Source organism: Mustela nivalis, assembly GCF_964662115.1.
Source record: "Mustela nivalis genome assembly, chromosome: 18".
Classification (NCBI taxonomy): Eukaryota; Metazoa; Chordata; class Mammalia; order Carnivora; family Mustelidae; genus Mustela; species Mustela nivalis.
Window position 1 is genome coordinate 59,531,974 of NC_139037.1, and position 22,534 is coordinate 59,554,507.

A 22,534-nucleotide genomic window follows, 5' to 3' on the forward strand; every position below is an offset into this window, starting at 1 on the left:
GTCCACCCCGACCCCCCACCCCAACCCTCAGGGCCGCACAGAAGGCCTCACCGCTAGAAAACTCTTCTCTAAGGCGAAGCGGACGTTTGTCTCGATGCTGGTCCTCTTCTTGCGTCTCCGGCCGGGTAGCCCGTCAAAGCCCAGGCTGGGGCTGCTCAGCTGGTTGGGGCTGGGCAGGCTTGAGTCCACAGACATAGTCTCTGTGCCCGGGCGGAAACGGGGGCATGAGAGGGCGCCTCCTGAGCCCAGCACCCGCCGTGTGCCCTGGGAGCCCCAACCCAGTCCCACCTGCGTCGTTGAGCCACTTTTCCAGAAGGGGCTTGAGTTTGCACATGTTCTTGAAGCTCAGGTTGAGGGCCTCGAAACGGGAGATGGTGGTCTGGCTAAAGTCGTTGCCGTAGAGCTTGCCCATGGCCAGGCCCACGTCACCCTGGCCGAGTGAGATGGGAAACGGGCAGTGGTCAGGGCCTGGCCTGCGGGTTAGGGCTCACCGCCGCACAAGCTGGCCACACCCCTGCCCCGCCCACCAGCCTGCTGCGGCATCGCCCCGCCCTACTACCTACCACACCTACTGCCCAAGTGTCAAGGAGAGCAAGCCCGCCTCCCGCCCACCACCTGGCCAGGCCGCTTCAGCCTCACGCCCACCGCACCTCCCCCCACAACCCCGCCCCCCGCCCCGCTGCCGGGTGGCCCCAGACCTGTGTGAAGCCCAGTTTGATGCGGCGTTGCTTGAAGGTGCGGGCGAACTGCTCCAGCTCCTCCAGGTCACTGGGCTCCTCGGGGTGGGATGGTGGCTCCAAGCATTTGGGGGGCTGCGGGTGTGAGAGGTGCGGGTCGGGCAGCGTGGGGCGGGTCACGGCCTGGTAGGATGGGCAGGGGTGGGTGGGGTGCAGGACCGAGGACCAGGATGGGGCTCAGCGATGGCTGCACAGTTCCCCCTCCCTCCTTCCCTCCCTGCCCTCCCGCCTCTTCCTGCAGGCTCTCTTCTACTGGTCCCCAGGAGGCTGGTGCCTCTCACTGTGAGTCCCCGCCGAGGAGACACTCTGCGGCTCTGTAGGGACCTCTCGCTGCCCCAACGCTCTCTCAGCACATTCCCTCCCAGCATGCAAACTCCCAAAAGGAGTAGCCAGCTCCTTTCAACCAACTGCTTTTTCCCTGGAGCTGGGGCCCATGGTTTTATCCTTCTCTCAGGCAGGGAATCAACAACTGGCTCTGTTACCGAATTTCTTAATCTCCCTGGGCCTCTGTAGAATGGAAACAATCATGGCTGCTCTGCCGACCCCATGGGGTTGAGGGATGGGGGAACCCCCTTTAAGATTGCAAATAAAGTGAAAATGTTTTAAAAAGTAGATGGGGAGGGTGACTGGGGGATTTACAAAGAAGCAACAACTCTCTCTGGATTGCTTCATTTCCCTAAAAATATCTGAAACAGGCGTTAAGTGCAACCACGTTGGTCACACAAGTCCTCCATCCATTATCCAAACGCTGGAGCCAGATGTGTTTTGTAACCCAGAAATTTTACAGATCTTAGAAAGCCTACACAGGCACATATAAAAAATGTGACCCCCCTCCCCATCAGGGTCAAGGCATCGCCCCATCACCGAACACATTAACAGCTCTTAGCAAAGCACAACTATCACACAGGAGGGAGAAAAGGAAATCAGACTCCCTGCCATAGGTCAAGGTGGGTTTTGCAGCCAGATGACTTCTGGTCTCACATTACAAAAACAACTTGGTTTTCCAAGCATTTTGGGTTTCAGAATTCAGCCCAGCCCTGTATTAGTCTCTAAACTTTTGGGGGTTTCTGAAATAGTTCATATTTTTTGAAAGGGCTGTTTAAAAAAAAAGTGGCTAGGAGGTAACACTAAAATCCATAAAGAATCATGAAAGATTATTAAAGCCTAGAACCCAGTCAGCACACTGAAAGAAAGGCCATGCCAAAATCTAGTTTTTGTTGTTGTTGTTTTGTGCTTATGCACGTGTGCATTTTGGGACAGCGGGGGTCAGATCAAAATCTTTCATCAGATTCTCAAAGGAGTCCATGTGTCTGAAAGGGTTAAGAGCTGCTGGCATGGCTGATTCCCCTCCTTCTACAGAGGAAGAAGCTGACCCAGACACGGAGCACGGCCTGTCTAAGGTCCCACAGCAAATCAGTGGCAGAGCAAGGCTGGTCCCCAGGTCTTCTGACTCCTGACCTGGCTTCTGTGGTCATGAGAAGGGTCAAAGGGAGAGGAGACCCTCACCCTCCCACCCCCATTCACCCAGCCTGGCACACATTCTCACCTGTGTGGGCAGCCCGGCCCGGGGCTGGGAGGTCAGAAGAGCTCCCTGGGTTTGCTGAGGTAGCTGGAAGAGATTTGGCGTCGGTAGCAGGCCTGGGGAGACAAGGGGATTGCACGGGGTGAGAGGGGGGAGAGTTCTGTGGAAGCATCCTGGGGAGGGGAGGCCTTTGGGGTGGGACCTTACCTGGCTGACTTTGCTGGGCCTGTGGCAGCAGGAACTGAGCAGGTGGCTGGAGGTGGTGGCCGGGGACAAGCACCAGCTGCTGAAGCTGGAGGAGCTGCTGTATGTCCTGGCAGGAATGGGGACAGATAGAAAGACAGCCTGAGTCCTGGCCCAGCTCCCTCTGCATTGCTTGAGCCCTGAGGGACTCCACAGGGTGGGCAGGGAGGGACAGAGCACTGGCTCTGAATGGTGTCCCATATGTCCCGGAGTGAAGCACCCGCAGGAGATTTCTCCCAACCCAGGCTACCAGAGCATCCTATCTGGGCCATCCCAGGAGGGCTCACTCTTGATTTACCTGCTCTTTCTTAAAGAAATATTTGCCTTGTCTTACATTCCCGTCGTTTAAAAATGTAAATCAGACCAAGTCTTCCTTTCTCTTAAAACACTCAAGGCAAATGATACCAAGTCTGGAATTAGCTTTAAAATACTCCAGCACAGTAAATTGGTTCAACCACTTTGGAAAACTCTTTGGCATTGTTATGGTTTGAACTGTGTCCAGCCCTCAAAAAATATGTAGGAATCCTCACCGCCCCCACCCGAACCCCAGAGGGTGACCTTATTTGGAGACGGGGTCCCAATCCAATATGATGGGTGCCCATTTAGTAAGGGGGAGTTTGGACACAGAGGCAGAAATGTACAGAGGGGAGGCGCTGTGAAGAGAAAGCAGAGAGAAGATACCTAACCCTGCCAACACCCTGGCTTTGGACGGAGAGCCTCCAGAACTGTGAAAGAAGACATTTCTGTTGTTCGAGACAGCCATTGGTGGCTGCTTGTTACAGCAGCTCTAGAAAACAAGTAGAAGCACTACTTACTAAAGCTGAATGTATGCCTGCTTCACCACCCAGCAGTTCCACGCCTGGGGGTAAGCCACTGTCAGTGCGTTTTTGTGTTCACCAAGAGACACGTACCCGAATGTTCACGGCAGAACCATTTGTAATAGCCCAAACCCAAAGATAGCCCAGGTACCCATCAAGCATAGAAATGGGTGAGTAGGGACGCCTGGGTGGCTCAGTTGGTTAAGCAGCTGCCTTTGGCTCAGGTCATGATCCCAGTGTCCTGGGATCGAGTCCCGCATCGGGCTCCTTGCTCGGCAGGGAGCCTGCTTCTCCCTCTGCCTCTGCCTGCCATTCTGTCTGCCTGTGCTCGCTCTCCCCCCCCCCCCTCTCTGATAAATAAATAAAATCTTTAAAAAAAAAAAAAAAGAAATGGGTGAGTAAACTGATTCAGTGGGCTACTTACAGCAATGAGAAGGGGCAGTCTACAACCTATAATGACGCACAGCAAAATAAACTTCCCAGACATGATACAAGAAGGAGCTAGACATGGTAGAGAGTGTCCTCTCTGATTCCATTTGCATGTGGGGAGGGAGAGGCAAGAAGGCATCACAGGGCACCTGGGGAGCTGGCCATATTCACTTCTTGATCTGGCTGCCAGGGGTACGCTCAATTTGCAAGGGTCGTTGGTCTGTATATTTATGATTGGTGCACTTTTCAGTATTTGTTACAACTTCAATGAAAAGATCTTTTTACAAAATATTTTATTTATTTATTTGACAGAGAGAGACAGCAAGGGAAGGAACACAAACAGGGGGAGTTGGAGAGGGAGAAGTGGGTTCCCTGCTCAGCAGGGATGTGGGGCTCGATCCCAGAACCCTGGGACCTTAGCCAAAGGTAGATGCTTAACGAATGAGCCACCCAGGTGCCCTGAAAGATTTTTTTTTTTTTTAAGAAAATGAGGCAGGGACAGAGGGAGAGAAAAAAAAAAACAATCTAGCCTCTCTACCAAAAAATGAGAGATATAAAGGAAACAGGATTGGCAAAAGGTTGGAATCTGTTGAACTGGGTGAAGGCATGTATGGTTCCTTATATCATACTCTCCACTTTTAGCTTTGAACATTTCCAAAAGAAAAAGTAAAACATACACACACACACACACACACACACACACACACTCCAGTGGCTTCTTGTGGCCACAATAATACAATCAAAACTCCTCACCTGGTCTCTAATGTCCTTTATACCAAAGCCCGTGCTAGTCTTCCTGACCTCAACTCCTACCTCAGGGCCTTTGCACATGCTGTTCCCTCAGCCAAACCAGTTCTAGTTCTTATACTCCTGCCTAATCCCTTCTTTTCACTCAGGTCTTCACATAAAATCACCTCTTTAGGGGCCCCTGGGTGGCTTAGTCAGTTAAGTGTCTCTTTTTTTTTTTAATTTTTAAAATTTTTATTTATTTGACAGAGAGACACAGCGAGAGAGGGAACAAAAGTACGGGGAGTGGGAGAAGCAGGCTTCCCACTGAGCAGGGAACCAGATGTGGGGCTTGATTCCAGTACCTGAGCCAAAGGCAGACACCCAACAACTGAGACATATAGGCACCCCAAGTGTCCAACTCTTGATTTCAGTTCAAGTCATGATCTCAGAGTCATGAGATTGAGACCTGCGTCAGGCTAGGCATGGAACCTGCTTAAGATTCTCTCCCTCTCCTGTGCCTTCCACTTGTGCTCTCACTCTCTCTCTCTCTAAAATAAATGAATAGGAGTGCATGGGTGGCTCAGCCAGTTAAGCATCTGCTTTCAGCTCAGGTCACAATCTCAAGGTCCTGAGATCGAGCTCCACATCGGCTTCCCTGCTCCGTGGGGAGTCTGCTTCTCTCTCTCCCTCTTTCTCTCTGTGTTCTCTCTCTCTCTTTCTCTCAAATAAATAAGTAAAACATTTTTAAAAAATAGAGAATAAATAAATAATAAATAAATCCTTTAAAAAAGATTCTCTCTCTCTCTCTCTCTATCCCCACTCCTCAGGGACTCACGCTCTCTCTCGGGAAAAAAAAAAAATCACCTCTTCAGAGATGCTCTCCTTGACCATCTAATCTAAAGCAGCCACTACCACCCCTCCTTTTGTTTTTTAAAATATTATTTTAAAAATTTATTTGACAGAGAGGAGAGGGACAGCAAGAGAGGGAACGAAAGCAGGGGGAGTGGGAAAGGGAGAAGCAGGCTTCTCGCCGGGCAGGGAGCCCGATGTGCGGCTCGATCCCAGGACCCTGGGATCATGACCTGAGCTGAAGGCAGATGCTCAACAACTGAGCCACCCAGTCACCCCTACCCCTCCCTTTGTTATTTTCCCTTCACCTTCTCTTTAAGACTTATTGCTATCTCAAGGTATCTCTCATTCTGTTTAGCCTTTCACAGTGCATCTCCCTCACTGGTATGTCAGCTCCACAAGTATGCAGTCTTGATGGTTCTGGTCATTATTATAATCCCAGCATCTAGAATAGGATCTGGTACCCAGTAAGTGCTCCACATATATTTGTTGAATGGACCCACATGGATACTTCATGATTTTTACCCAGCAACTTTTATGTATACAGTTGAAAGTTATGTTACTTAGAGTAACATTCTTTTTCCTTCTGGGAAGTTGAGGGGGATGACACATGCCCCTCAATTCGTCCCAATGCTATCATTATCCCAAAGACCAATTTGATGTCCTAGGACGTGAACAAGCTGAGGGGAAACAAGCAAGTTGAAACAAAGTGTTCATTTCTTTAACATATAAAGAGTCATTACAGATCAATAAGAGAAAAACGAACAATCCAGTAATAATCTGGCCAACACAGGTCTGGTGACTGCCCAGCAAAGGAAATACAAACAGCTCTGAATGAAAAAACATTCAGACTCATTCACAGTAAGATAAACACAGCCACAACTGCACAGAGATACTATTTTTACCTATCTGATGGGCAGATAACAGCAGTACAGAACACGCTGTGTTGGGGCATATCGGGAAACATACACTCTTGCACATCACTGGGGAGAAGATAATTTGGCAACATCTGTCAGAAGCAGGGCAGAAGACAAGAACACACATTTCTCCAAAGAAGATGTATAAATGGACAACAGACACATGAAATGCTGCTCAGTATCACTCGGCATCAGGGAAACACAAAACAAAACCACAATGAGATACCACCTCACACCAGTGAGAATGACTAAAATTAACAAGTCAGGAAACAACAAATGTTGGCGAGGATGCGGAGGAAGGGGAACCCTCCTACACTGTTGGTGGGAATGCAAGCTGGTGCAGCCACTCCAGAAAACAGCATGGAGGTTCCTCAAAAAATCTGAAAATAGGGGCACCTAGGTGTCTCAGTGGGTTAGAGCCTCTGCCTATGGCTCAGGTCATGGTCTCAGGATCCTGGGATTGAGCCCTACATTGGGCTCTCTGCTCGGCAGGGAACCTATTTCCCCTGCTCTTGCTGCCTGCCTCTCTGCCTACTTGTGATCTCTGTCAAATAAATAGAATCTTTAAAAAAAATTTGAAAATAGAGCTACCCTACAACCCAGCAATTGCACTACTGGGTATTTACCCCAAAGATACAAATGTAGTGATCTGAAGGGGCACAGCACCCCAATATTTATAGCAGCAATGCCCACGACAGCCAAACTATGGAATGAGCCCACATGTCCACCGAGAGATGAATGGATAAAGAAGATGTGGTGTATAGATATAGATATAGATATAGATATAGATATAGATATAGATAGATATAGTGCAGTCATCAAAGCTGAAATATTGGGGCACCTGGGTGGCTCAGTGGGTTAAGCCCCTGCCTTTGGCTCAGGTCATGATCTCAGGGTCCTGGGATGGAGCCGCATATCGGATTCTCTGCTCAGCAGGGGGCCTGCTTCCCCCCCCTCTCTCTGCCTGCCTCTCTGCCTACTTGTGATCTCTCTCTGTCACATAAGTAAATAAAATCTCTTAAAAAAATGAAATCTTGCCATTTGCAATGACGTGGATGGAACCAGAGAGTATTATGCTAGGGCTATGTCGATCAGAGAAAGACGATTATCATATGGTCTCATATGTGGAATTTAAGAAACAAAACAGAGGATCATAGGGGAAAAGAGGAAAAAATAAAACAAGATGAAATCAGAGAGGGAGACAAAGCATAACAGACTCTTAATCATAGGAAACTGAGAGTTGCTAGAGGGGAGGAGGGAGGAGGATGGGGTAATAACTGGTAGACATTAAGGAGGGCACATGATGTAATGAGAACTGGGTACCACATAAGACTGATGAATCACTGACCTCTACCTCTGAAACCAGTAATACATTATATGTTAATTGACTGAATTTAAATAAAATAAAAAAAATTTTTTTTAAGATTTTATTTATCCATCCGACATACAGAGTTGACAAGTAGGCAGAGAGGCAGGCAGAGAGAAGGAAGCAGGCTCCCTGCCGAGCAGAGAGTCCGACATGGGGCTTGATCCCAGGACCCTGGGACCGTGACCCAAGCCAAAGTCAGAGGCTTAACCCCCTGAGCCACCCAGGCACCCCATAAAATAAAATTTTTAAAACGAAAAATGAATGACAAAGGCCTATACCCTTTGACTCAGCCATTTCGCTTCTAGGAATTTGTCTTAGAGATACGTTCACACTTGTGCAAAACGCCCTCCCTAGAAGGGCATTCCTAGCAGCGCGCAGTGTTCCGCAAGAGGGGAAGTAAGCTGACCACACAGCAGGGGAGCAGGTAAATGAGGGAGAGTGGATCTTTCTGACGGAATACTATACATTCGTCAAAAAGAGCAAGGACACTCTTCGTGTCCTGATATGGAACAATCGCCAGGATGTCCTGTTGAGTGAAGAGCTCAAGAGACACAACAGTGGGTATGAGGTGCTTCTGTTTGTGGCGCTTGTTTTTGTTTTTGCTTTTTTAAGTATATCTATGTATTTCCTGGGTATGCATAGACTATACCTGGAAGACTATACCAGAAACTAGCAGTGCTGTAAGTCTTCCCATATCTCTGGAGTTTTGAACATTTACCTAGCCCGAATAAAGAAATAAAGATGTACCACCCCACCCTACCCAACCGAACACTCGCTTCTGCCCGACATCCCTGTTTCCCAATTGCTTATTTTCTGTCCACGGTAAAGGCTTCTGCTTCCTCTCTGTGCCTCAGAAAGTGGACGGAGTCCCCAGCTGCTCCTGACTTCTCACTTCTTCCTTCTAGCTGCTCATCTAAAACAAAGCTTAAGGGGTTTGAAGTCCCAACACTCCATTCTGCCTTGTCTTCTGAGTCTCTCCTCCTGGTCACTCACAGGGTGGCATCCCTTCCATGTGAGGCCTAGTCTGATATGAGTGAAGCCTGGAATTGAGGACCCCCACCCCATTACAAGAGACCCTTCCAGGTCCCCAAACCTAATTTTGTCTTCCTTTTCTCTAAAAGGTTCTGTACATTGTATAAAGATGAGGCCCCACAAAACTGAACCCACCCTACTCTACACTGCATTTCTCACAATGCAACGCATTTGTTTATATACAGTTTTCCTCTGCTCTACTGTAACTCTAGAAGGCAGAGGCCAGGTTTTACTCTTCTTATATCCCTACCTCTCAACACAGTCTGGTCAGCCCCCATTAAATGCCCCCTGAGCTGAATCAAAGAATAAAGCCAGAAATAAAGACTTATCACCAGTGTTTTCCTGACTAGTTTGCTGATTAAAATATCTGTTAACTACTGTCTCTACCCTAGTGTGACTCTCAGTGAAAACTCACCTTTCTCCCCAGAAGCCTAAAAGAGGAGTGTTCACAGATTTCTTTCTGAATCAGCAGGGAGAGGAAAAGGATGGGGAAAATGCATCAGAGTTTGCAGGGGGCCTCATAGGGAGAAGTCCAAATGAAAAACCCAACCCCACTCCATGCACGGCCACTCAGACCAGAAACTTAGAGGTCAGTCCTGATACCCTCCATCCCTTCCTCTCCCCCATCCAACACATCTGCAAATCCTAACAAAAAAAGTTTTAAATTTTTTTCTGGGCTCAGAATTACTCCATGTCTGACAAGACTTACTGCCCCCTTCTCAGAGTTTAAAAAAAATGTGTAGGGATGCCTGGGTGGCTCAGTAGGGTAAAGCCTCTGCCTTTGGCTCGGTCTCCCTTCTCTCTCTCTGCCTCGTTGTGATCTCTGTCTGTCAAATAAATAAATAAAATCTTTTAAAAAATATATAGTTAAAAATGTATAAAGTAAAATGTGCAGGATTTCATATGAAATCAACTATATATGAAAAAAATCATCCAACATCTTGAATTATGAGTAATAATCTATGGGTTTCTTTATTAGCCTGTTATATAATAAGATCAAATAATACATCTGAAGACTACTGTAATTTCAAAGCAATGATGAGTAAAAATACTTTGAGGTCTGTGTGTATCATATAGAATTATCTGTGATTCCATTGGTAACAGAGTCCCACTAATGCTAATGTTCCCTATATTCATAATAGAAGGAAATGCAACATTTTCAGTTAGAGGATAGTAAAAGTTGAGACAAAATTTTTTCCCATCCAAGTTCATGGACCCCCCTGAATTCTATCCACAGACCCCTCCAGAGGGTTCCTGTTTTGAAATGTTAATCTAACCATAAAGCCTCCACTGGTTTTCATCACACTTGTAAGACAATTCAGCTCCTTGCCATGGCCCTGGCTGACCTGGCCTTCCTCATCAACAAGGACTCTCATTCCCTGACTCAGAGCCAGTCACACTGGTCTCCTTCCTATTACTGAACCCAGAAAGGTCCCCACCTCAGGGCCTTTGCAAATGCTGTTGCCCTCCCTCTTCTTGATCTGTACACAACTGGACCCACCCCATCATGCAAGTCTCTCTAAAATGCACCCCCCCCCCAAGAGGCCTCCCTTGGCTACCCACTCGGATCAGGAGTCTTCCTTTCCTCAATCTCTCTCTATTACATTATACTCTTTTACTTTTTTCGTGGCATTTTCTGCTATGGGGAGATGCCAGCTCTGGGAGGGCACAGATTTGTCTGCCTTATTCCAGCAAAAGGTGCTGGGGCTTGCTGGATGTTCACTAAATGACTAAAGAAATTACAGCATGAGAAAAAGAAGATTCTGGGTGCTGTGCTGGCTCAGGACTGGGGTTAACCAGTAGGAGGCCCCATTTCTCCATAATCTACAGGCCATGAGCAATTTGAAGCCACTTGGGGGTGTGTTAAGACCAAGTCAAGATGGTGGGGAAGTTAGAGGAAGTGGAGACACTGGGGAAGGTCCCCTGGCCAGGATATTTAGTGGATCATCTTCTCTGTTCCTGACCTGTGAGAAAAATGAGCACAGAGGGCTTAGCACACCCCACTTAAGACCATAAGCTCTCAAGGGAAGGTGAGAAGAGAAGAGACCGAGACCGGTTCTCAGGTTCTCATTCATGGCTGTATTCTGATCACCCCCACCCCAGAGTGGGCACCCAGCAGGCATCAATGAATTTCCAATGAATGAGTAAAACCTAGGACTGACTGGTGGTGTTTCAGGCTGTCCTTTGCCACAACTGGGATCTTGGCCACAGCTGGGCAGAAAGACTGACGCTCAATTTACATGACACACGGGTGAATCGGAGTATAAATGTCCATTTTCCCATCTGGGCTTGGCTCCCCCTGGGGGTGGGGGGTGGGGTGGAAAAAAGGCCTTTAAAAGGAACTAAAGGAGGCCTGGCCCCTGCTGCGGCCGCTCGGGGGCCAGGTGCAGCGCCTCACTCCAGCGCACAGAGCAGACACCACCCCCCCAAACTGCAGGCCCCCACACATGCTCCGGCACCCACGCAGACTGAGCTGGTGTCTGCGTAACACTCACCGGCCAACCCTGATACGGCAATCTCTAGCCAGTTCTGGACACCCCATTCCAAGATATGGACAGTTTAGAATTAAGTCCAGAGAGAGAAGGGCAGGACCATGTAAACGACACTGTCATCAGTTGTGTTCAGAATGAGGATGGGCTTCCTGACCCTCTGAGCCATGTCAGGTCACCCTGTTGGTGGAGTAGGCTGCCCAGGAAGGCAGGGAGCACCTGTCCTGAGAGCCACCTGGGAGAAGCGGCACCCGGACTTGCCCAGAACTGTGTGGAGGGAGATAGGTGGGAGGGCAGTCGGAGGAGTGCAAGGGTCCCTGCCTGCTGGGAGCCTTGGGGGTCTGAGCCCAGGCTCTGTTGCTTGCCTCTTCCTGTGTGACTCCGGGGAAGCCAGCTCGCTTCTGGGCCTTGGCCTCCCCAGCTCTATAGGGTGACAGTGCACGGTGTCCTGGAGACGGCCAGACACCCGGCTGTCCTCCCCACAGTGGGGGAATGTGGGCATCCCTTACCCCATTTACACCTCCATTTCTTCCAGTGATGCCACAATAATTCTTACCTCCTGGGGCTAGTACAGGAATTAAATGGAACAACACATGTAGCATGTTTAGTCTGGTCTCTGTTCACTCGAGTGGTCCTGCATAAATGGTAGTCATTACCACTGAGTCATAGCTCTCTCGGGGCCTTGGTGTTCTCATCTACAAAATGGGAATAAGAATGTCTGACTCTTTACTGGATTGTACTGAGGCCTGAGTAATATTAGTATCTGCAAGGTGTTTGGGAAATCACAACAGACTCCCCTAGCACAAGCATCTGCTACCTCTGTACCCCCTGTCACTCCCCTGCTGTCACCCCCCTCGACCATAAGCTCTCAAGGGCAGGAGCCCTGTCCTCTGCCTGACAACTCATAACTGTCAGTCCCCTCCCCCCTCTCAGCCTCTCCACTGAGCTCCAGCCTCAAATGCCCATCTGCCTCTTTGATGTCTCCACTTGGATGATGAATACACTCTTTATCCCCTGCCATGTCTAAAGGGAAACTCCTGGTTCCCTACTCCTGCCCTCCAAAATACCCTGTGCCCACTCCCTGTCTTCCCCAACTCAGGAAATCACCTCACTACCCTCCAGTTGCTGAAGCCAAAATTCTAGGAGTCATCCTTGATCTACCCTATCTACACAAAATTGCACCCCAGACCCCCACCATCACACTCACCTCCCACCTGGATGCCTGCCAGCATTTCTCACTGGGCCCCTTACTTCTACTCTGGGCCCCCACAGTCCATTCTCCCCATGGCAACTAGAGGGAGCTTTGTAAAGAGTCAGTTGGCTCATGACACTTGCCTGTTTAAGCTGGGTTCTACAGCTTCCCTCACACCTGGCAGACGTTCCAAACCCACTTATCTGGCCTAGAATATCCCTCACCTCTTACTTGTGTCCCACTCACTTGCTCAACTTCAGACATAACCACTCTCCTCCATGCCCTGATGTCAAGCTGCCTTCCACCTCAGGACCTTTGCACTTGCTGTTACTTTTTCCTCACTTCTTCGTGACTGACTCATTCAGGCCTCAGCATTCAAAGGCCACCTCCTCAGTGAAACTTCTCTTGTCCACCACCCTCAAAGACACCAGCCTGTTTCATTTTCTTCAGGACACCCACTCTAAAACATTCTTGTTTTGTTCATTTGTTTACTTGTTTACTGTCTGTCTCCCCACTAGACCATAATGCCCTCAAGGGCAGCCACCTCCGCCTAGTTCATAGCTGTTCCCTCAGGGCCATGAATGAGCACCTGGCATGTACAAGGTGCTCCGAAGTCCTGGATAAATGAATAAGCAACTATGTTATTCTAGTCACTTCACTAGAAGAAGCCCTGAAGTTTGGGGGGGGCAGTGGTGTGGGCAGAGGTGGCCCACACCTCTGAGAGAGGTGTGGCTCTATAGAGCAAGGACTCTTCTCTGTGCTCCCTCCCCCAGAGGTGGCCCTGCCGCACAGAGCCCAGCACGACCCAGTGATTGGGGCAGAACACAGCCAAGCCGCAACCCACCCAACAGGGAGCACATTCTGTGCTATACCCCCTGCTACTCCCTCATGTAAAAATGCCAGGATAGGTGAGTAACAGCAGAGCCCAACCCCGCAGCTGTGGGGTGACTGATACACCCTGGCCTGGCTCCTGGACTCCAAGGTACACTGACCCCATGTATCCAGGTCTGGATGACCCAGCACCCACTGCCCCTTCCCTGAGCAACAGGATCCATCTCTTCCTCTTGGGGACTTGCCCTCCCCCATTCTCAGGTCACACGGTCCAGGTGGGCTGACCCTACTGCCACAGGGGTTGAGGACACTAATTCAACCCTGGCTGGCTCTTTTATCTCTCTAGGCACTGAGGCTGCAAGTCGAAATGGGCAGGCGCCCATTTTGCCTGGCTCAGAATGAAAACAGAGGCAGACCCCTGAGGCCAGGCCCCACGTTCCAGGCTGGGCCTCTTCAGTGATCTGAGCCAAATATCCCCTTTCCTTCTTCAGCCACCTGGCATGGTGTTTCGTCCCACGGCCACCCCTGCTCGCCCATCCTGCGCAGTCTTCCACTGCTGGCCCCCGACCCCCCACTCCCAAAGCACACTGCATTCTCTTACGTTACACTCCAGGCCTGGAACAGCTTTCTCCCCTTCATATACCTGGTAAACTCCTACTTGTCCCTGCTCAGGCGAGATTCCACCTCCTCTAGGAAGCCTTCTCTGATTCCCTCAGACACAGTTCACCTGTCTTCTCTCACACTCCCACCACATCCAATGGGTTTCTCTGGGAAACCTGTACTCACTAGGTCCTGCCCGCCTAAAAGATTTTGTTAAGCTTTATTTGCCACAGTCATGTTATGAAAATAGGGATTTTTTTCCTTCTCCAAATACAAGATAATGTTTTAACGGTTAATGTAAATTTTCAATCAATGCCTACCCCTACCCCAGACATTCTGAATTACCCCCCTGGAGAGATGTCTTCCCTACCCTTGATTGAAAAGTTGCAGCAAAACATCCCTCATTGATTCAGTAAACATCCACGTGTCCCCCTTGGTGGAAAGCATTGTGCTGAGAGCTGGACACACAAATTATAGAAGTGTGTTATAATCGTCCCTTTCTCTGTATGAGCTGGGAAAATGCAGGGAAAGTTCCTGCCAAACGGCTGAATTGACATTACTCTGGAAGCTGGCATTTGGGGGACAGACGGGGGACTTTCCCTTAGCACTTCATGTAATTTTAAAATGATAGGGCTAAGGGTGTTTTTTACTTTCTTAGTATTGTTCAAGTAAAACATTTCTTAGTGGTTCGCTGGTGGGTCTGTTTCCCTAGAAGACTGGGAGCCCTGAGGGGGCAAGGAAGGGTCTGAGTCATTCCTAAGCCTTTAGCTTCCTGCCTGGGCCTGACACACTGGAGGCCGGGAAGTGTCTGTGAAATGACCACAGGACAGAGCGGAGCGGGCACAGGAAGCAGAATGGGCAGGGGTGGGATACAGGCTGAGGAAAAGTGGTCAAGCCCAGTGGCAAGACAATGGGGGGGGGGGCTGCAGGGGACAGCTAAGGGGGGAGGACTGTGGTACCCACTGCAACTGGTTGGCACGGTGCCTAGAGCCCTTGTTGTTATGGGATAAACATTTGTCTGTTATGGAAATGAGGTCACAGGGTGACAGAACTCCCAGGAAAGAAACTTGGCCCAGCTTCATAGTTGCAGAAGGCAGACCTAAGCAGATCAGGCAGACCCCAGCAGATCGGGGCTGGGGAGAGAGGAGCGAGAGGAAGGGGTTGGAGGAGGCCGGACAGTAGGTGGCAGGGAGCTTGGAGGAGGTGGTTTTAGGAGTGTATGCACAGAAGGAATGCCTGCCGCTCCCAAGGGAGGATGCCTGGCTGACCTGCACGGGGCTGCTCCATCCCTCTTCCCCCACTGGAATCTTTGTCCCTTCCACAGATGCTTCCTTGGGCATATTCAGACCCAGTACTGGTGATTAGAGCCAGAAGCAAAGGAAAGGAGCTGGGGGCCTCCGGAGGAAGCAGGAGGCAGGAAATCAAAGCAGCTGGAGGGAGTGAAGTCTTGGAAGACTTCCTGGAGGTGTGGACTCCCAAGATGAAGTTTAAAGGCTAAAGAGAAGCCGTCCAGGTAAAGGGAGGGAGCCGACTTCCAGGCAGACAGGAGAACGGGAGCCAGGGCACAGACACTTGAGGCCTGGGGGAGGGAGGAGCCCTGAGTATTGGGGATGCTCTGTGAAGAGCTGAGTGTGCTAAGAGGAACCCCCCCTCACCAGCTTCTGAGATCTCTGGTGTGGGGAGGGGGAAGATGGAAAGGATGGCTACAGGCAGCAGCCCCAGATCATGTGGTTTGAGCCCCGGACTCCCAGGCTGCTCTGTTCCTTGGGGTGCCCTTGCCTGGGTTGAGGATTTGTGGATTCAAGGAGGTCACAGTTAGCACAGTACCTGCTACCAAGGCAGCACTTGCCAGACTCCAGTTACAGTTGCCGTGGCAAGCCAGGCACCATGGGGCTGAGTCTGGAAGAGCTGCCACAGAGCAGTGACACAGACTGCTCTATGAGTCTCTGCAGAACGAGGCCCAGAGGCACGAAGCTCTAAGGAGGCAGAAACCAGCTCAGCATTAAAGACTGTCTCAATGAAAGCGCTGGTCAGTAGTGGAATGGGCCCATCAGAAGCTGAACTCTGTCAAGGGACAACCTTGTGGGCACCGGACACCTTCTCTGTGTAGACAGTGTCTGGCCCCCAGGGTTCCACAAAAGGCAGTGGATAGAAAGAAAAGCGATCCAAAGAACAGTCATCTTGAGAAACTCGGGGCGAAGGGAAGTTAAACAAGGCTCCTTGCTACAGGACTTCTCAGGACCTTCACTGCCCTGGAACACAGGCCACAGATTGAAATGCTTAGAGAACCCAGGCAGATAGCACCAATGGGTAATAGGTGTGGATGGAGGTAATAAGTGTGGATGGAGAGAGCAGCCCATCAGGACGGGAGGCTTTGTTCTACCTACTCGGTTCCACCACCTATCCTCACAGGAAATTTGTGGGCCACTATCTTGGGTTGAATTGGGTCTCCCAAAAAGATTTGTTGGAAGTCTTAACCCCTGGTGCCTATAAATATGACTGTATTTGGAAACATGGTCTTTGCAGATGTAATCAAGTTAAATGAGGTCATTAGGGTAGGCCCTAATGCAATGACTGGTGTCCTTAACTAAGAAGGGGAAAGGTGAATGCAGAGACAGACAGAGACAGCCAGAGAGAAGATGGCTTTATGACCAAAGAGGCAGAGATTGGAGCGATCCAACTACAAGAATGCCAAGGATTTCCGGCACTACCAGACGCTAGAAGAAGCTAGCGGAAGCAGAGAGAGATTCTCCCTAGAGCTATCCAGTTTGCGGGGCTGTGTCACGGCAGCCCTGGGAAACGAATACAGTTACTGACTCATGATTCAGTGTAGCTGGAAGTGTCCAGAATGGCCAGAGCAGCTGCGGCATTCCCTGACCCAGCGGCCACAGGCCTCTTTTCTGAAAGAGCATCTCTCACTGGATATGCCTCAGCACACATTATAGGGCGCTGGCTCAGAGCCTCGGCCTTTCCTTCTGAGCCCACATGGGCACCATTCCACGGAGGTGACTCCTCATTTCCTCAGCCATAAACTGAGAATAATGGGCCAACCTCCCAGGTGTCTGGGAGACCTCAGTGAGATACACAGAAAGCGCTCAGCCGGGGGTACCACCACATGGAGGAGGCCCTCCCCCCGAGCCTCCCTGTACCCCACTGAGACATGGGGGCGGGGGGCGGCTTCCCCAAAGGCTTCCTTGGGTTGCTGGGAGCTGCCTGGCATGTGACCAGCGGTCAGAAGCGTCCACATGGACCGGTCAGCCGCCTACACACCGGGCTTCAGCGGGCCCTCCACTGGAGGGCGCCTGCCCCCCAGGGCTGCCCTTACCTGTGCTGTGAGTTGGATGGGCTGGGAGAGGGTGAGCTGCGGGGTCCCAGGGGGCTGGCTGGCAGGCTGTGGTGGTGGCAGGTCGCCCCCCCCAGAGGAGGCTGGGGGCTGTGAGGTCGAGGAGGAGGCAGAGGAGGAGGAGGAGGAGGAAGAGGAGGAGGAGGTGGAGGAGGCAGCGGCGGCGGCGGCGGCGGCGGCACTGGATTGCTGCACGGCGGCGGCCAGGAGCTGGGCCTGGGCTTGCTGCAGGAGGAGCTGCTGCTGAGTTGGCATCAGCGCCGTGAGCTGTGGTGCACGGGTGGCAGGGCCAAAGGAGGGGTGAAGGGGGGCGGGAGGAGCAGAGAAGGCAGAGAGGGGTTAGTGCCTGAGCCAAGCAGGTTAGGGGGCAAGTCTTCCAGGAGGCCTGAGGAGGGCGGGAGGCAGGCATGAGAGTGTGGCCGCGGCCCTGGTAGGACACCCCCTGCCACGGGTCCTGTAACAGATGGGTGGCCCACGTTCCCCATCCTTCCCCAAGTACTTACCCCGGCTAGCTGGCTGCCCGTCAACATGAGTTGGGCCTGGGGCAGATGTGGCTGAGCCGCCGGGGGGGGCGGGGGTGCTGCTGGGGCTGAGTCGCCACTGGGGTCTTCAGCCTTGATCTGGAGGGGAGAGAGGCAGGGTCCGGGACCCCAGAATGTTAAGTGGAGGCCAGAGAGAATGCCCACCTGTGAACCAAAGAGAGGGCATGTGTGTGGTAACAGCAGCCTCGGGCTGGTAAAGGAGGGGTGTATTGATTGAGGCATGGAGGCAGGGCCCTGTGCTGACTGGCGGGTGATCTCAGGCCACCCCTCTGGCCTCAGGCTGCTCATCATTCAGTAGGGCTAGCACACCCCCCTGCACCAAACAGGAGGGGGCACCTTTGGAGAGCAGTTTTCCTCTCTGGGGGGTGGGGGTCGGTTTCTCCATCTATAAAATGGGGAATGTGCCAGCAGGGGGCTCGGGGCATCAAAGAGTAGAGTTCCAGGCACCAAGCCCTCATAGGCTTTAGCCAGAGATGCATCTCCCATTAATGAAGTGAGACTTCATTGGAAGAATGAAAAAAAAAAAAAATCACCCCCTTGGAACACGAATCTGGAATTCGAGTAAGTATGGAGAGAGGCAGACAGTGTGAACGGATGGCACAGGCAGGTGAGGAGGGGTGGGCCGGTGGTGCAGGTGGGCCTCCTGGGGGGAGCTTACTCGGCCCCCCTGCTCTCACCAACCACTCATTTCAAAATCTAAAGCAAAACCCAGAAGCAACCTAAAAAAAAAAAAAAATCCACTGGCAGGACCAGCCAAACACATACATAGGCAAGATGTGGCCCAGCTGCTGCCCGCTTTTCGCCCCCCCCAGAAGTCCGCCGAATCCCGCCCTGTCTCTTGGCACACTATGTAGCCACGTCTTGCATCAAACGCATAGGACAGACTGGCATAGAGCAGTCATGGTCTTCCTCCTCTCCTAGACAGAAAGGCCAGGCCACGGTAGGCTTGCCTGAGAGGTCAGCGGGTAAAGGACGTGTGTGGGTGGGGTGGGCAAGGCTTGGAGAATCACGCTCTCGAGCCCAGAGGGGACGCTGGGCTGAAGAACGATCCCTAATCCCTCAGCCCAATGTCCCAGCTCTGTTTTACAAGAGGGGTTCCAGAGAGGGCAAGCAACTTGTGCAAGGTGACCCAGCAGATCCCAGAGCGTGAGTGGCATGCCCCAGGGGATGGAGACAAATGTCAGGAAGTCTGAAGGGTCCAGGGATGCCGCATCCCCTGGTGGGAAATCGGGGGCCTCCGGAAGTCTGGCCGTATTCTGCCTCTTAACCTGGTGCAGGCAACATAGGTGTTCAGTTTGTGAAAATCCACTGAGGATCTCTGTACTGTCACATTTCAATTAAAAGTTAAAAAAAAAAAACAACAAAAAAAAAACAAAATAAAAACAACCAACATGGTGAGTCTTTCGGATTTCTCTCCTTCTTTCTGGTTCTCTTGAGAAAGCCTCCCTTAGAGGCTGGGATGGGTCTAGCGCCTCACCCCCAGCACTGCTCACCTCCCTTTCTAACAAATGAAGGGAAGGCCTCAGGCTTAGACCCATCAGCAGGCAGGAGTCTCTGGGTACATTTTAATAATCATTGTGTGGAGGCTGCCTGGCTGGTACAGCACTGACACTTGATCTCAGGGTCACGAGATCGAGCCCCACGTGGAGCGTGGAGATTACTTAAAAAAAAAAAAAAAAAATCATTGCATTTATTTCCACGGTAAGAGATTCTGGTTTTCCATTCATGAAATTTCCATTTAAAAAACATTTATTTGAGCTGTTGAAAAAGCAAGCCAGTTCATAAGCTGAGAATTGCTGTAGCTGACTGATGGGTACCTGGGGGCTTACTTTCATGAGACTCTTTTTTCTCCTTTTGTACCTGCTTCACATTTTCCATAATAAAATGTTTTTAAAATTGAAGCCAATTAACACGATTGTAACGTACATAGTTGTACACGGCAGTGTGTGGATGTATCTGAAATCATGATGGGAGCACATGAATCACTGTAGTTGGGGAAAACAGAGGCAACAGGACGAGGTGTGGACAGAGGCCCAGAGTCAGAGGTCAATGCCCTCTCTGCCTCGGTCTGCCTCAGGCTTTCCCGAGGAACCAGGGTCCAGGCAAGGGAAGGGCAGCGAGAACCCTTCTTTCCCAGGGTCCCCTGGTTTCCCCACACAGAAGCAAGGCTGCTGTGGGGCTGGGAGAGGCTGCAAAGATAGAGCTGAGGAGGGAGAGGGTCAGGGCAATGCGTATGCGCTCCGCTCCAAGGGCTAAGGCCAGAACTGCGCCTGAGATGAGAGAGAAGGAGGCCAGAGCCAGAGCCCTTCTCCCCTGGGCCCCAGCCAACTCACTCAGCACAAGATACCCACCCGCTAAAATGCTTCAGGGTACCTCAGAGGCCATGGGATCTGACAGCCCCCCCTGTTAGAGAAGAGGAAACTGAGCAGCCCAGCAGCAGTAGGGGGCGGGGCGGGACAGTGATTTTCCCAAGGTCACAGAGTAGTTCCTGGCTCCCAACCCCATGCCTTGCTAAGGACCCCTCTGTCCCTGCCGTCCGTGCTGCCTTCAACCTCGACAGACTGGAGCGTGGAGGCCTGGGCCCCATCTGGATTAGGGATTTGTTCTGTCTGGCCACTTCCAGCTTCCCCATCAACCTCAGCCATCTTTACTGGGTCTGCCCCCAATCCTTATCCCCCTCTATTGGCTGGCCCCTGAGTGTGTGTGTTGGGGGGCTGGGGGGTAGGGCAGGCCTCTGTCAGGGAAGTTGGGATGGGGGCGGGGCCCTCAGCTTCCTGTTGTTCATCGCCCTGGGGCTCTGGGGGGGATTTCCCTGGCCACCCCCACCCCCCAGGGAAGGGGAAGGAGCCTGGGTGAGTCACAGGCCTGGGGCGGGAGCCCAAGTGTGAGAAGGGGCGGGAGGAGCCTTGTCATCAAGGTATCAGGGCTCCATGTCTCCCCCCTTCAGGCCCTGGGCCCACAGAGGTGTGCGGGACCCTCTCCCAGACACCAACCCATCACAGGACACCCTCCTCTTTCCTCTGCTGTGGCTGTTCAGATAGCTGCTTACCTTGGTGCTGGGGCCGGTTGGGGACACGGAGAACGGGGAGGTTTTATTCTGGGGGTTCTAGGAAGAAAAAATTGGGGTGGGGAATCGGAAGGGTGAGGTGAAGCAGCTCAGCTCTGACACCCTGCCCCTCCCCCACAGGGGCCCCCTCTGTTCCCTTCTCCCCCTTCCCACTCCTCCAGCTCATCTACTCCCTCCTGACCTGATGGTTAGTGTCTGGTCCATTTCTTTCAGTGTCTGCAACGAGAGGGAAAGTGAGTTGTCACCTGTGCCCCCCACAGCCCTGCAGCTCCCCCACCCCACAGGCACCCTGCCTTCCCTGCTCCCCTCCCCACCCACCTGTGTGCTCTGACGGGGAGTCCAGACCTTGCTTCTCGGCCTCCAGGGGCTTAGACATTCTTATTTCTGGGGACAGAAGAGGGATATAAGTGGGGTGAGGGAAGCCAGGGGCACCCTCACCGGCCTCTCTCCAAACCTCCCGCACCCCTTGCCACCTTGCAGATTCCTCTTTCCAGGAGACATGCCCTCCTTACTGGGCCTCTGCCCTCCTCTGTCAGGACAAGAACGGGATCCTTTTCACCCCTGCAGAAGGTGGCACAGGGAGGGCCAGCTCCCGTGAGGCCCTGGGACAGGGTGGGAGGCGGCTGGTGGTCGCAGGAAGGCTTTGGTGCCCGGGAGAATGTGGGTGATGTTCCACAGGAGCGAGTCAGCCTTGGGCCTCCTCCCAAGGCACACCCGTCCTGCCTCACCAGGTTTCGGGTGAGACATGTTTTCCACTCTGAGTGGGGCCTGAGGGTGTGAAGGGCTGTAGCATCCCCAAAGGAGTGAGTCTTCTGAACTCTGCGTGGGATTCGGCACCCTCTGCCCCTCCCTCAGCCCACAATGTTCCTGTCCACACCTGACCCCCACCTGGCCTCCTGGCCTCCCTTCTCACGTTCAGCACACAGGCCCGGCAGCCCCACAGGACCTCGGAACCCCGACTCCAACACTATCCAGCTCTGCCCCTGACCAGGTCCTCAGCCTTACTCCTAGGCTTCCCCAGGACTCCAGCCTTGAATCCTGACTGCATCCCAGATCCAACCCGGGTACCCCAGCATACAAACGCAGTGCCACACAATCGTCCCGTAAACCCAGGACACGAGGGGAGGGAGCAAACAGCCAGCTGGCACGGGGGACACAAAGCAATGCTCTGCCCTCACAACACTCCGATGCTGAGAATGGGAAGGCAAGCGATTACCAGTGCTGAGCACAGCATTAAGTACGATTCAGAGCTCACAGTAGCAGTTGGTGCTAATATGACCCCCATTTTACAGAGGAGGAAACTGAGGGCCCGAGAGCATAGTAGAGATATGACAGTAGAGGTGCCCCAATTGGACACCAGTCTTCATGACTCCAGAGTTCCCACTTTTAATCAGGACTGCTATGGTTTAGTGGACCCCTGCTGTGATTTCTGCCGGCCTCATTTCCAGCTGTCACCCCTACTGGAGTGTACCCTGACTGATGCCATCTCAAATCCAACCCTTTCTCGTCCTAGACCCCACACAAACCTAGGCTTCTGCCCTACCCATTCTCAGTCCCCTTACCCACCCTGAATCCCAACTCCCATCCAGGTGGTACAAGCCCTTCATCTGACCTTGACTCCCAGTGTGGCCCCAGACCTCACTTGTGACCCTGACTCTGACCCAAAGGTCTCCCCCACCACTCACTCTACATCCCTGCCTAAACCACGATGCCCTATCAAAGGGGGTGTCCGACTCAAGAGTGTTCCGTGCCCAAGATATTTAAAGAAGGTCCACTAACAAGAGCAAGGACATTCTCAGCAACTGGGGGGAAAAAAATGTCCAGG

General features: G+C 51.9%; 1 protein-coding gene across 28 annotated transcripts in view; it reads right to left on the reverse strand.

Moving 5' to 3' along the window:
- Positions 1-22,534, reverse strand: part of POU2F2 (POU class 2 homeobox 2) — a gene marked incomplete at its 3' end in the record, with an annotated part of 79,383 nt that overhangs the window by 9,015 nt on the left and 47,834 nt on the right. For 8 of the 28 annotated variants that reach the window (XM_082710878.1, XM_082710892.1, XM_082710889.1 and 5 more), the window contains 10 exons: positions 21,028-21,093; positions 20,891-20,925; positions 20,692-20,748; positions 17,604-17,786; positions 17,083-17,367; positions 2,467-2,572; positions 2,284-2,375; positions 699-860; positions 289-430; positions 52-200 (listed from right to left, as the gene is read on the reverse strand). In XM_082710878.1, coding sequence (XP_082567004.1) covers positions 52-200; positions 289-430; positions 699-860; positions 2,284-2,375; positions 2,467-2,572; positions 17,083-17,367; positions 17,604-17,786; positions 20,692-20,748; positions 20,891-20,925; positions 21,028-21,093 — 1,277 coding nt within the window. Of the gene's footprint in view, positions 1-51; positions 201-288; positions 431-698; positions 861-2,283; positions 2,376-2,466; positions 2,573-17,082; positions 17,368-17,603; positions 17,787-20,691; positions 20,749-20,890; positions 20,926-21,027; positions 21,094-21,182; positions 21,277-22,534 lie in introns of those variants that run through there. The other 20 variants (XM_082710886.1, XM_082710885.1, XM_082710875.1 and 17 more) reach the window with 9 other exon arrangements.